At 35.4% G+C, this 13,708-nt stretch overlaps 1 protein-coding gene across 9 annotated transcripts in view; it reads left to right on the top strand.

Annotated features, from left to right (window-relative positions):
* LOC138746946 (meiosis regulator and mRNA stability factor 1) overlaps positions 1-13,708 on the top strand; it is a 52,708-nt gene that overhangs the window by 11,399 nt on the left and 27,601 nt on the right. For 4 of the 9 annotated variants that reach the window (XM_069905663.1, XM_069905669.1, XM_069905668.1 and 1 more), the window contains exons 2-9: positions 605-739; positions 1,631-1,852; positions 3,131-3,799; positions 4,771-4,942; positions 7,902-8,128; positions 8,468-8,585; positions 8,967-9,139; positions 10,100-10,534. In XM_069905663.1, coding sequence (XP_069761764.1) covers positions 1,697-1,852; positions 3,131-3,799; positions 4,771-4,942; positions 7,902-8,128; positions 8,468-8,585; positions 8,967-9,139; positions 10,100-10,534 — 1,950 coding nt within the window. In that variant the 5' untranslated portion in view covers positions 605-739; positions 1,631-1,696. The remainder of the gene's footprint in view (positions 1-604; positions 740-1,630; positions 1,853-3,130; positions 3,800-4,770; positions 4,943-7,901; positions 8,129-8,467; positions 8,586-8,966; positions 9,140-10,099; positions 10,535-13,708) is intronic. The other 5 variants (XM_069905666.1, XM_069905664.1, XM_069905667.1 and 2 more) reach the window with 3 other exon arrangements.

Genomic DNA, 13,708 nt, shown 5'->3' with positions numbered 1-13,708 from the left:
TCAAACTTCTACTGTAATATGTTTAAGTCAACAATGTCTTGAATCTCAGTGGAGTTGAGAGTCTAACCAGCTGAGTTGTACAAATCCTCATAGTTTATATTAGATTTGTTTAATTCTTGTGTGTAACGCCAACCTATATTTGTTGAATTGTTCTGTCTTCTGAAATAAAACAATCCAACGATGTATTCAATTGATGATAACAATGTAACATTGAATCAGGCCCTTCAAATGCAGAATTAGGCCCTTTGCCCCACCATGTCTGTCTGTCATATCCCAAGATGACCATCAAGTACCCATTTAAACTAATGCCTTGGAAATTCAAGCGCTTGTATAGATATTACTGAATGTTGTGGGAGTACTTCCTCGACCACCCATCCAGGCTTTGGTTTAAGTCACTTTTTTAATTTTCAATTTTTTGTAAAGATGAGGAATTTGTAAAGATGAGGAGATTTTAATGATTCTTTCTCTTGGATGCTGCATTTAGTAAATGTCACTGTTAGGCAGCAGTTAATACAAAAGTTATATTAGTTTGGTTTACAAATGAAAAAGGAATGTTGGTTCACTTGAGTTTAATATTACAGTTTTTCTCTTGACTGTATTTCAGACATGTGACAACAATTCATTCATTCATTTCTCCAATCTCTGATTCCAACTCAAATGCTTTGACAGGAACGAAAGCAGCCTTCAAAGTCGTCATTCTCTGCAAATTGGAGAATTTTATTCAAAATACTTCTTACTGGTATAATTATTTCTATAAAAAGTTAATGTACAAAATCCAGATACCTCTTGCAGGCAGACTTGTAAATGAGCAATTGAATTCTTTCCTCTATTAAAGATCACCGAGACCAAGAGCAGTCACACTGTTTTTTAACGTACCTTTCAGAAGTGTATTTTAATTTTGCTTTGATAAGATTACCTGCCATTTCCTCAGAGTAATCCGACATGGCACAATTATGCTGCTGTCCATTTTGCAACAATGATCACGACGACCCATCCTCAACCTTTTTCTGACTCTGCCCCCCGCCCCCTCCCCGGGCTCTCCTGAGTGTTTATGGGCCCCCTTTACTGTGCAGCATTAAAGTTTTGGTTTCTTCCATACTTCTCCACTGACTGCATAATAAAGCAAAATTTATTTATATTACACAAGGTGAAAAGAAAAGTTTTACTTAAATGTGCTGTGGCCCCCACCATGCAAGACTTTTGGTGTCTCAGGCTACCTTCTATGTGCTGTGGCCCCCACCATGCAAGACTTTTGGTGTCTCAGGCTACCTTCTATTCCTATTTAATAAAATGACTGTTTTTGTGCCCAGTCTCATGTTTAATATATATTTGGACTAATTAGCTGAACTTGGCTTTTTCTGAATTAATTCAGTTAGTATCTACTATCCACAGTCCAATATTGTTAATTGGGAGAAGGCAAGTCTGATTTGAATCTACCATTACTCTTCATGATGTGAAGCATTTGTGTACCTAGTTGTCTTCTAGTGTGAGGGCCACATTCATGTTGTCTTTGCAAATGCAGTTGATAATTTCTGGTATGAAGTAAAAGTGATGCAGGTTGGAAAAAGCCAAATGCAGACTGCTGCTGTTCCATGATTTCCTTCTCAACAAAGTGTGTTTATATTTTAAGACGAGGAGAGAAGAATGAAAGGAAAGACAGACAAAAGGATGCTGAGGAAGTATGTAAGGCTCTATCATGGATGGCAACAGAAAGGAGAATTCCTTCTGCAGTAGGCCTGTTGGAAACGTGAGTCAACCAGATGATGATGGTCTCATATCTAAACAGTGGCTCTGGAAAATCTCAAATTGCTTTTCAACAGTTGAGCAGATATTACCGTCCAATAAAAAAACAGTAAGTTCACTTTACCACCTGTTGAATCTACTACATTGTTCTACATTAAGCATTCATATTGACTGACGTGTTCGAGCAGTCGCAGCAAAATTTTCAGATGATTTTTCTGATTTTTTTCTGCAAGATATTGAATTTATGTTGAGCAGTCATGTAGGAAAACAGCAGAATTAATTTTATATCACACTGATTCATATTTAAATTCTATACTCATTGCTTTCTTATAATTTTAAAATATGCTTTATAGCAGCAGAGTGAATTGAAAACAGGTCATCCAGTTCACAGCAGTTTTTTTCAACTTAATCATTCTTTTACATGGCAGGTGAAACATTTGTGCTCTATTCTTTGTCACCTTTTAATTAATTTTAGCAAGTTGATTAGTACAGCTATCAAGTCTCATTATAATAGTTGAGATTACCTTTTAGTTATTTTGTCTATTCTCATGTCAACTTAATATGAATCAAGGAAAAATAAATTCCATCAATCTCAGACCTGGAAATGGCATTCTAATAGTCTGTGTATTAATAGTACCAAAGCGTTACCCTGTTAAAGCAGTAGTTTGGTTGGTATGTATTTCAGCCTTTATCGAGTGGTTTTGAATCATAATCCGTAGAGAGAAAATGATGTAGGAAGGTAACAAAAAATGAAAGTAATCATGTTGGAGTTTTTGCAGTGTAGAATTTTAAAATAAATCAGAATTCTGAACCGTCTTAAGCAAGGAAGTCTAATTTCTGTGACTGTGGTGGCAGAAAGGAATTGAAAAGTCCAGTAAAATTGGTCTTTTTTCATGACCAATCAGCGCGGTTAGCGCAACGCTGTTACAGCACCAGGCACTTGGGTTCAAATCCGGCGCTGTCTGTAAGGAGTTTGTGTGTTCTCTCCATGTATACATGGGTTTCTTTTCAAAAACGTACCCGGATTGTAGGTCAATTGGATGTATTTGAGCAGCATGGGCTCATGGGATAAAAAGGCCTGCTACCATGCTGTATGTATAATGATTGCTCCTTCAGGTGTGTTTATTATACACTTAGTTTTTGGTGTAATTTTAAAGCAATACATCACACATGCTGCCTCGTCTTTCATTATATTTGCCCATATTATGCCATAAATGTTATTTTAAATGGTTGTATTTTTCGATCTTTGCGAGTTATGAAAATATAAAATTGTACATTATCATTTTTTACAGCTTTATATAACTTTGTATGCCCCAGTACCTGGTGAATTCCTTTTGTAACCTTGTGTGAAAAGATACTAACCTTGTTTTTTGTCTTTTTTTTTTAGAAACATTACATGGAGAGCAACAAACCTGTGCTCGAGTTGAAGGATTTTGAGCTTCCCTCCCATCATGTTAATTCTTTCTTTACAAGCAGCCCCACTTCTAAAATTCAGTCTTTGCCAAAGCAGCAGTCAATTGGCACGAAAGTAAGCTGCTGTCCACATTGCTCCCTCCAGATTCACAATGATGGAGGTTGCATTCACTCAGTAAGTAGTGGCTCTTTAGAGTACACAAATACTGGAACTGTTACCTGTCAAATAAGTTCAAGGCCTACTTTCCTCACCCCGAAGGACTGTAAAGCATCTGTAACTAAAAACCATTTAGCTGGATCTCCATGCCACTTGTCTAGTCACTATGTCGAGAATGTTGCCTCTGCTTATCAGCTTCAAACACCACTTTCCCAGAATCTGTCCTGCTGTGGAAACCTTTTCAAACAGTCCCAACCTTACCCTGGCAATGTTCCGATAGTGCATCCAGTTCCGATGCAGCGGAGCCATAACACATCTAGTCTTTTTTCCTGCTCAGAGCTCACTGGTGGTGTTTGTGGGCACTTGGAAGATCATGGGAATCAAGTTGAACAACCTAAACATTTCTGTACCGTAAACTCTTTACCTTTACACATGTCTTCTATGTTTCTGAAGAGTTCTCACTGCTGTGTTGACTGTGCGAACAAGGTTAGTATAATTTTACATTTTATTTAATTTGGAGACAAGAAAGATTTGCAAGTGATAGTTTAAAGATATTTTCAGTTCTTTAGCCTTCAATATTGAGTTGGCCCTTAAGTATTTTGTTCCATGCATATTTTCAATGCATATTTTCAATGCATATTTTCAATGCATATTTTCAATGCATATTTTTCACGTTACCTGGCTTTCAAGAATTTTATGGAAGGATAATGATGCATTTATATGTGTCATTATGTGTCTTCAGATGCTGCAGACATGAAGCCAACTATGTTTGACATTTTCACATCAATTTTAATGTGCAAAGCTCCACAATCATCCAATTTTCTATTTTTTGCTCTTTTGCACATCTCTAGCCTCACTGAAAATATAAGAATATAATCTGTCCTTAAATGTAGGTTCACTACCTCGAATGTGGGCTGAAATACAGTTGACGACAAGTAAATTGCACTTATTCAGATTGGATCATTTACATTTACCTTCTAATTTATTTCCCCCATTTTCTCCAATGTCCACATTCCTAAGTGGTTTGTTGCATGTAACTTTCTCCATACGTTGTCCATTGTTGTTCCAGTCTTTTCTAACTTCAGTAATTAGCTGCTACTCTCATTATTCAACTGAATTCCTAATGATTGCATGTGGAAAATAAATGTGTGTAATTTCATTGCTATGTCATTGGTAAATTTATTGAAATATAAGTAAATACATCTCATAATTTTAGAATACTTGATATTGATCCAAACAAAATACAATTCAAAAAGAGCTTTTTTATTTTTCCTGAAATCTTTGTAGATATTGTAACAGGATGCTTGATTTCTGTAGTGGCATCTGGTTTATCTAAGCCATTATCTGATGTACGTTGAATTAGTTAAAGAAATAACCAGTTTTCATACATTTTTAAATGTAATATTATAAAATCTGAAATATAGCCCTAAACTACTGCTATTAAATCTTTGCTTTAGCCGTCCAGGCATCCTGTTTTGGATGCAAAAAAGATTTGGCCAAATATTCCCCCACCAACTCAGTCTGTTCCCGTTTCCACATCAGCATGCAATGGTGCTCAGAATGAAGGTCAAATGACAGAGACTCCCATCTTAACAGCAGGGAACTTGGGCCTCCAACCTCAGAAGTATGGTATGTGCTTTAATATTCTTTTCCATTCATGTATATTCTTAGTTTTAAGTGATGAGAATTCATTGTCATGTTTAAATTCCTGCCAAAACTGCCTCCCTGGGAGGGATAATCATAAGATTTACAAGTTTTAGGGTGTTCCAGTATATTATCTATGATCCATACTCTAATTAGAATAACAATAAAGATAATACAATTAGAAATAGTCTACCAATTGTCAGTTACATAAAGAAATAGAATAAAAACATCTGGTTACTGTTGATTTTAACATCCAAAAGAGAAGCACAAGTCTTTTGGTATCATAACCAGCCCAATCCATTCTTTACCACATGCACCCAGTTTTAAGACAACTTCCGGAGCAAGAATTCACATTCCCTTTGCTTACCTTCAAGTCTGAATTGGATCCAGCAATTAAATTGTCTAAAGCGCAGCCATTTTTGTATGTTTCATCCTTCCTTGAGTCATAACATCAGAATTGGAGATGTTCACTGATGAATGCAAATTCGATTCCTACTCAGAACTGTATACAGCAATACCAAGACATGTTGTTGAGCAATACACCAAAGCTATTGAACTCGCTGAACAAGAGATAATCTAATCACCTACACTTAATCTAACATACAAATGCTTCAGAGTGGCCAAATCCACCAACACCCCAATATCATGCAGGTCTCCATTAATCAGAAATTTAACAGGATGGGTACTTAAAACAGCTGAAGCATAACAGAGACTGCATTGTGCACCAGTAGAAAAATGCTTTGCAGTAACTTGCCTTAACTGTATCATAACATCTTCCAAATCCAAGATCACTATCCTCAAGATGCATGGGAATACCATGGCTCCATCAAGTCACACGCCATCTTGACTTGGGCTAAATTTCAGAATCCAATGTCCAATATTCTGGGAGTACTTTGACCAGAAGAACTAAAGCATTTTAAAAAGATAGAAATGTTGTCCCTTGAAAACAGTGAATAAGAACACTTAATGTTCGAGGCTGGAAGCTGTCATTGGAACAGGGAACTGATTGAGCCAATGGTCATGTATTTTCCATGTATGATAAGAACGAGTATTGGACTAAATTGATAGAAGATTGATTACCGTATTGTTGTGACCCCAGAGGACAGCAATAGAAATTGACCAAGAGAAATGGTTACTGAAACAAAAGTTGCTTTTAATCATCTTTAAACATGAAAACAGAATCAAACTTTAACTTATTTCTATTAGCAACTTAACCCCCTTACATGTGTATGTAATGTGTGTGTTAAGTTCAGAAAAGTTCTTTAATTCACAGTCCAATCTCACTTCTCACTCCTCCAAGTCTTGTACTGTGCACAGAATTTAACATTTATGAATCTTCACCAGGGTTTAAAAGGTAAATCAGGAAGATTCTTATTGGTTTTCAGAGATATTTGTTGTTTGTTGGACACCCACAACTAATTCCTTCCGATCAGCCACTTCAGTGTCTTGCCGAAGAAACTTGCCCCATCAGAGTTTTCCAGATGATAACCTCTTTCCTTCAGGTCATCCCTTATTTCAATTGAAACATAATACAGCCAATCCTCTCCTGTTGTACGGACCGCAAGGGCTTTGACCAGACTGAACCAAGTCCATTTTATACTGAACATTTTATCCATTCAAAAAAACTAGGTTTAGTTCTAATAAAGACTTGTAAATTATTCATTAGATTTCACCTGTTTTCTTTTGCTAAATGGCCACTACATTTTTCCCTGATGCCAAGTGGGGATTAAAGCAATTGCAAAACTGAGGTTAAACAAGAAAATCTACATGTTGGGGCTGAATGTAATATGCAAAAATGTTGGAGAAATTCAGCAGGTCTTATTTCCTATCGATGCTGCATGGCCTACTGAGTTTCTCTTTTGTCTTATGCAATTGCAGAACTGACATCCTTAAAATTTATTAAGGTTTACTCTGTTGAAGAAGCAAAGAAATCAAATTGTGTTCAAGCGTGGCATATAAAATCTGTCCACAGCTGCTGTCTCATTCATGCTCCATTTATCAATCAAATGATAAATTTCCAATAGTCACACAGGCAGCCATAAACACACACTATGGGAATACACAGGGCAAATCTGTTATAGCAATTGCAGAGCTAGGGTGTGGTCAATGGGGAAATGCATAGATTCTCCAGAAGAAAATCATGCCTCGCTGGAATATGGAGTGGCCTGCCTTCTTGTGCATTGCCATAGAATCGAGTATTGGAACTGAAGAAGTCAGAGCACAGATGTTTCTGAGGCTCCTATCAATAAGATATTTCAAATTTGAAAATACTTTTAAGAGAAAGATTTAGAAAACCACACCTGATTCACTATTTTCAGCAAGATTTATTCCTGGCTGGTTCTATTTCTAAACAGTGTTTAAATAAAAAAAACTGACATTTTAAGATATATTCATAAATTAGGAAATTTATTTATATATTTGAGTATATTTTGTTCTAGAAAAGTTGCTCCAAAATGCTGCTTCAAACAAGTGGAATTTCCCACATTACGAAATTGAGGCCAGTTTTGCATACAGTTGATGTAATTTAGGGTCAACAGTAAATTCAGCCCAAGTTTATTTAATTTTGAAAATTGCATATACTGAAGAACTGAAAACTCTCTTGAAACCAAAAAAAATTAAAGGACTTTTAATTTTTAATAGAAAAGTTTCTTTCAAAATAGTTTTTAAATACATTCCAGAAAATAATAAATCTTATTCCCTTTGTATGCCTTTCAAGAATTTTATTTACATGTATATACAGTTTTATTGTTTATTGAAATGTTTCAGATGTGTAGAATAATGGATATAAATTGAACATAAATTATGTTTTAATGAACAGTTTTGCGCTGGTATTATCTAATTCAGCAATTTAGAATTTAAAAAAATGAATATTAATCATGACCAATGGAAATTACTGAGAAAGTACACACAAAAATGCTCTTCTAATTTTGATAAATGTTCGCAGGATCATCTGATATAGGGATACCAGGTCAACAACAGGAGAATCTACCACCTATTGGGGTGTTTTGGGATATAGAAAATTGCTCTGTCCCAACAGGACGGTCAGCAATGATAATAGTACAACGAATCCGTGAACAATTTTTCCAAGGCCACAGAGAGGCAGAATTCATGTGTGTGTGTGATATTAGCAAAGAGAACAAAGAAGTTATCCAGGAACTTAATAACTGCCAGGTAAGTCATCTGCACAACTAATCTGATCCTGAAAACACAGAAAGATATCACATGCTATTTCTTAAAAAGTCAACTTTCAACAAAAAATATTAAAATTTAAGAACTGTTAAAACCTTGTGATGTCCTGTGCATACAAATAGGCAATCCCCCAACCCTCCAAATACTGAACCACACTTCACATATTCCACATTCCACTACCTTCAAAATTTGGTGTTAATTTCTTTCAGATTTAGATTAGCATTATTCCTCTATGTTATTATATTGCAAGATAAAACTATATACTCTTTTGCAATGAGTTTATTTATGAAAGAGTTTTTTTTTAATCTTTTTTTGACACAGGTGACAGTTGCACATATCAATGCAACAGCAAAGAATGCTGCAGATGACAAGCTAAGACAGAGTTTAAGGCGATTTGCTGATACTCATACGGCTCCTTCCACTGTTGTTTTAGTATCTTGTAAGTAGTCAGTCGACTAAAACAATTTTAATTTCATTAGGAAAAATTGATTGTGAGCAATAATTAGTAGAATAGCAACTCAGCTTTGTTTCTTCATTGGGAAGTTGATAAATTGGAAATAAATATTGCAATTTTGGGATTTGAAGATCCGTAATGCAAACCATAATGAAAATAAATCCAATTCTTACGAATGTAGATTAGTGCAAATAAAATGTCCATCATTTAGCTGTGGAATTTTATTGTACTAGTTACAAATTCTGAATAATTTGGCTTTGAAGAATGTACTTAAGAAAGCTTTTCTTGATATTTTTAGTTTAAAATTGAAGAGGGAATTTGATTTCAGTCAGAATGTTTTCTAACTGTGGCTTTATCACTTTACAGCTGATGTAAATTTTGCCTCAGAGCTCAGTGACCTTCGGCATCGCCATGGTTTTCAAATCATTTTAGTGCACAAGAATCAAGTTTCAGATGCACTTTTACAGCATGCACACAAACATATCAAATTTGAGGAATTGGTTTCAAAATTACCACCAAGATTACCAGAAAAAACTCAAGTAAGTTTCTTGTCAGTGAAACTTCACGTGACTAAATCAGGTGCATGTTCTTAGGTAATATATCATTCCATTACTATTTTTGTTACTAATGAGAGTGTCAGTAATAGGCGGTTTGGATATTTTGCTGATTTTAATTTTTTTTTTCAGAACCCAGATTGCCTTTCTCCTTAGACAATTTCAGATACAATTACACTTCTGGGTGTTTGGAATCAGATAAAGATGACAGATTTTCTCTCGAAAGGATATTAGTGAACAAAAAAAGTTTTTTATGATCATTATAAAGACAAATTTATCAAAATTTATAGATCATTAACTAAGTATAAGTTTCACAGCTGCCATTGCTTAACCTGACCTCAGAATTACAGGTCCAGCGATTTAACCACAATACTGCTACCAATAAAACTCATTTATCATACTCCAGGGAATGAAACCTAGTACCAGCAGTAGAAATTTTTCTTTGTTATCGAATCATGACTTTCACCTGCTTTTTGGGGGAAAAAATGGGCTCCTGCAATAAATTTCATTCTCCCCACCCCCCCCCAAAAAAAAATTGCTAATTTCTCCATGTTTGAACAAACAGACACTATTTATTGGAATTATGAACAATACTGGAAATACTCAATATAGAACATTACAGCAAAGTACAGGCTCTTTTGTGCTGACCTGTATAAATCTACACAACATTCTAATCCTTCCCTGCCTCACAGCATAACCCTCTTTCTTAGAACAACAATTAAACAATATTTACCAAGAAGGAAAGGGTAATAATGCTTCAAGTTGATAGCCTTGTGTCAAAAATGGGAAAAGTTAAAAATTCATTGGTCTGTCAAGGCAGAGAAAGGAGGGGGAAGGGAAGCAAGTAAGGGTAGGTCTAGGAGAAGTTAGAAGGAAGGAATACAAAGCTACAGGAAGCTTATTTTTTTTCCCTTCTACTCATTCACTTTCTTTTTTTCTCTCCAGCAATGCCATACTCTTCTGTATGTGTACAATTTGCCACTCAACAGAGATTGCAAGCAAGTCAACAACAGACTGCGTCGTTTGTCTGATAATTGTGGTGGAAAAGTTTTAAGTATTACCGGTAGCAGTGCGATCCTTCGTTTTACAAGCCTTGAAAGTGCTGAGCGTGCACAGAAGCGTATGGAGAATGAAGATGTGTTTGGCAACAAGATCTTTGTATCATTTACACCAAAAAATAAAGATCTTTGTGAAAGCAAAAATAACTGCCTAACAGTTGAAAAGACAAAATCCCCTAAAAAGGCAAATAAACTTACTAAACACTCTCAGCTGAATAAAGACCTTGATGAACAATCACAGAATGGAAAACATTCTGCTGCAAAGAGCTCACGGACATCTCAAGGATCAGCAGTTAAAAATGGAAAGGTTAGAAGTTTGCAGGTAAACTGCCCATTTATTGCATCTCTGATTATATAGGAAGGAAGGCCAGCAAGATGAAAGTGTTCAATAATGCTCATTTGTTGACACTTACATTTTCTTAAATTTTTCATATTATTTGTCGTTTTATCTAGCGTGCCAAATGTACATTTTTTTTTGTACTACTAGATGCACAGAACAATTAATCTAACAAGGTAAAACAAGAGTAACTAAAAAAAAACTACATTGGTATTAAACTTGCCTGCACTTTGTCTCTATGTATGAGAGGTTCATGTTTAAGACAAGGAATGCAAAGCCTGTGAGAAAATTTGATAGCAAACCTGTTTAATATTATTTCATTCTGAGTCATCTTCACACCAGCTTCACTTATTCTGTGTCCTATTGTTTCATGACACTTCCTACCATTGACCCCAATACACCAGGATCCACACTCCAACCTTGTATCTCTGACTCTCTGCAAACCCCAATGTGATCCCTGTTTTATTTCTCCAGCCTTCAATAAATGACATCTCACTTGTGAGAAAAAAAATTGATGGTGTAATGTTCACGTTGCATACAATCACCTGTAAGCACACTTTAGTTGGATCCAATTTTTGTCTCCACATAGACAGGAATTTGAATAAACTTTCACACAGGTCCAGTATCCTCCATTTTAAACTTGAGGTAGCAAAGCATCTGGTTCCCAAAGTGAAATTATGTTTCAGATATAGACAATTAAGTGCAAAGGCTTTACTCATCTATTCCCTTGGGAGGTGTCAACTAAAATACTAAATTTCTTTGAAGACTAATTGCTTTTCATAGATCCTGCTTTAAAGTAAACCCCTCTTTGCCTTGGGAAGTGAATGAGGTTTATAAAATTAGAAGTTTGGGGGCAGCAGCGGTTAGTACGATACCTTTACAGCAGTAATCAGGACTAGGGTTTGAATCCCACACTGAAAAGAGTTTGTACATTCTTCAAGTGTCTCCCCAGGAGCTCCAGTTTCCTCCCACTATTTGAAGTATCATAGGTGTAGGTTAATTGGCTAGAAATTGGGAGGCACGGACTCCTGAGCTGAAATAACCTTTTACCATACTGTATGTCTAAATTTTTTTAAAAAGTAAACATTAGGAAACACCTGGTTTCTTTTCCTTGCCTTCCCCCAGATGTGGTATCTATTGTCCCACAATTACAGGGTTGTTTTTCCCCTCGTGGAGGTCCCAATCTCTTATCCCCACCCATTCTCTCGCTCTTTTGGAATAGAAGATTACAAGTCATTTTTCTTAATATTTAAAATAAACTACACTGTGTAAGGATGCAACAAAGTTTGAATCAGATAGGGTCTAAATGGAAAAAAAGAAAGTATGACCTCCATCAGTGTATCACCTCCTTTCATTCTGGACTTTGTTGTTTGGAGATGCCCCATCCCACAGCAGATGGATAGGACACTCAAGTGTCTTCCTTTATTTATAAAGTCTCACAGGTGGACATCTAAGGCATCAGCAACAAAATATCAGAAACCACCAAAATATCAAACCATTAAATTTGCTGCCCTAACAATGAATCCTCTCTTCTGCATCCCAGTCTGATCTAGGAACTTTTTTTTTTGGAGTGTTCATTTTAAAATCAAGAGATCTTGTTATTCAGCAATAGAAGTATACTAAAATATCGAGGCAAACCTTAAGTCACTGTTACTTAGAAGTTTCACCTTAACTCGAGGCTTCTCACTATTAGCAGCATCTCAAGAGAGTTCTGAGCCAAAGGTTATCACCTCAGTGAGGAAGTCCATGAGCTCTCTGAAAAGACAGAAATTTTTCAGTTTTAACCAGGAGTCGTTAGGAAAGGAGGGAAATACCAGAAGTTATATAGCAGTAAACTGCTGGTTTGTAAGTCACCTAATGCATTAATTGATACTCGTTAAGAGTACATTAGTGATATTTTTCATGAAACAATTATTTCTATTAAACCCCAAAATAATGTGAAATACATGTCTAATCTCTTCCAGGAGCCTTGTTTTCCTCAAATAATATCACACCCTTCCCTATCTTACTGTATTCACAAATAATTTGATTGTCTGCTACTTAGCACAATAATTTGACTCCAAATTAGCTAGTTATCCAATTCCCTTATCAAAAAGTTAATTGGCCAATTGATTTTGGCCAATTAAGGGTGTGTTTTTTTTTAAAAATCCACTCATTTTGCACAAACTTTATTTAAATTGTTGCCGTTTGCCCATATATTTAACGTTGAAAAGAAGGATACTCGCAGATGCGATTTGGAGAAATTGACATTTGTTTCAGTTTGCTAAGAAATTTATATTCTCGTTTCTATTCCCAAACATATTCTGTCACAAGTTCAATGCAAAGTTTCAAATTAATTGACTGTTTTCACCTGGTTTAGTTCCTAGGTTTTTTTTGAGTTGAAAACCTATTCAATTTTATAATTCTTCCTTGGTATCTAGCACTCTATTTATATTAGTTATGTGTACATTTGTTTGAGAACAGGGTGACATTGACTTCTAATGTTCCCTTCCTTTAGACAAATATTCTTTATATTAGTGATGAAAATTGTGTCATTAAGCAATTTACCAAGAATTTGGGGTATATTGATAGGAATAGATTAGGATAGGAGGGAATGTGTGGTTTGCTTTTCCTTATTTGAAGTTTGGAATTTTGTCATTGCCATTCCTCTATTTTGTTGAACAAAGTGATGTAACACAATTACTAATATACATGATAATGCATACAAAGTTATTTTCTGAACCATTCACCTCTGCAATAACTGCAGTCTATTCCTAAAATAACCAACACTCTTGGCTGTATGTTGTGTCATTTTGTACCCAAGTAAATTCTGGATTTTGCTATGTCACCTTGAATGTGTTGTACCCCATATCTGATTTGATTTACCAACACAATAAAGTTATGATCTCCAGACTGAGACCATGAGTACAAATATCTAATTCACATCCCAGTTCAATGAAAAGGTAGTTGGTCCAGTATACATGATGCTCCTTTGCTGAGTTGGCATATTTTTAATGACTAGACTAATATATAATTGATCAGAAAAATATCTTGTTGGATGATCAGGTGGAATCTTACTTCAGAATACAATCTTCATTCACCATTATGTTTTTATTTGTTGGACCTTGATTTTTTTCTTTGCTCAGTGAGCTATGAATATTGTGCAAATTAGAAATCTTA

This window comes from Narcine bancroftii, chromosome 12, assembly GCF_036971445.1.
Source record: "Narcine bancroftii isolate sNarBan1 chromosome 12, sNarBan1.hap1, whole genome shotgun sequence".
Classification (NCBI taxonomy): Eukaryota; Metazoa; Chordata; class Chondrichthyes; order Torpediniformes; family Narcinidae; genus Narcine; species Narcine bancroftii.
The sequence above is the reverse complement of the archived record's forward strand: the minus strand, read 5'-3'. Positions and strand labels throughout refer to the sequence as shown.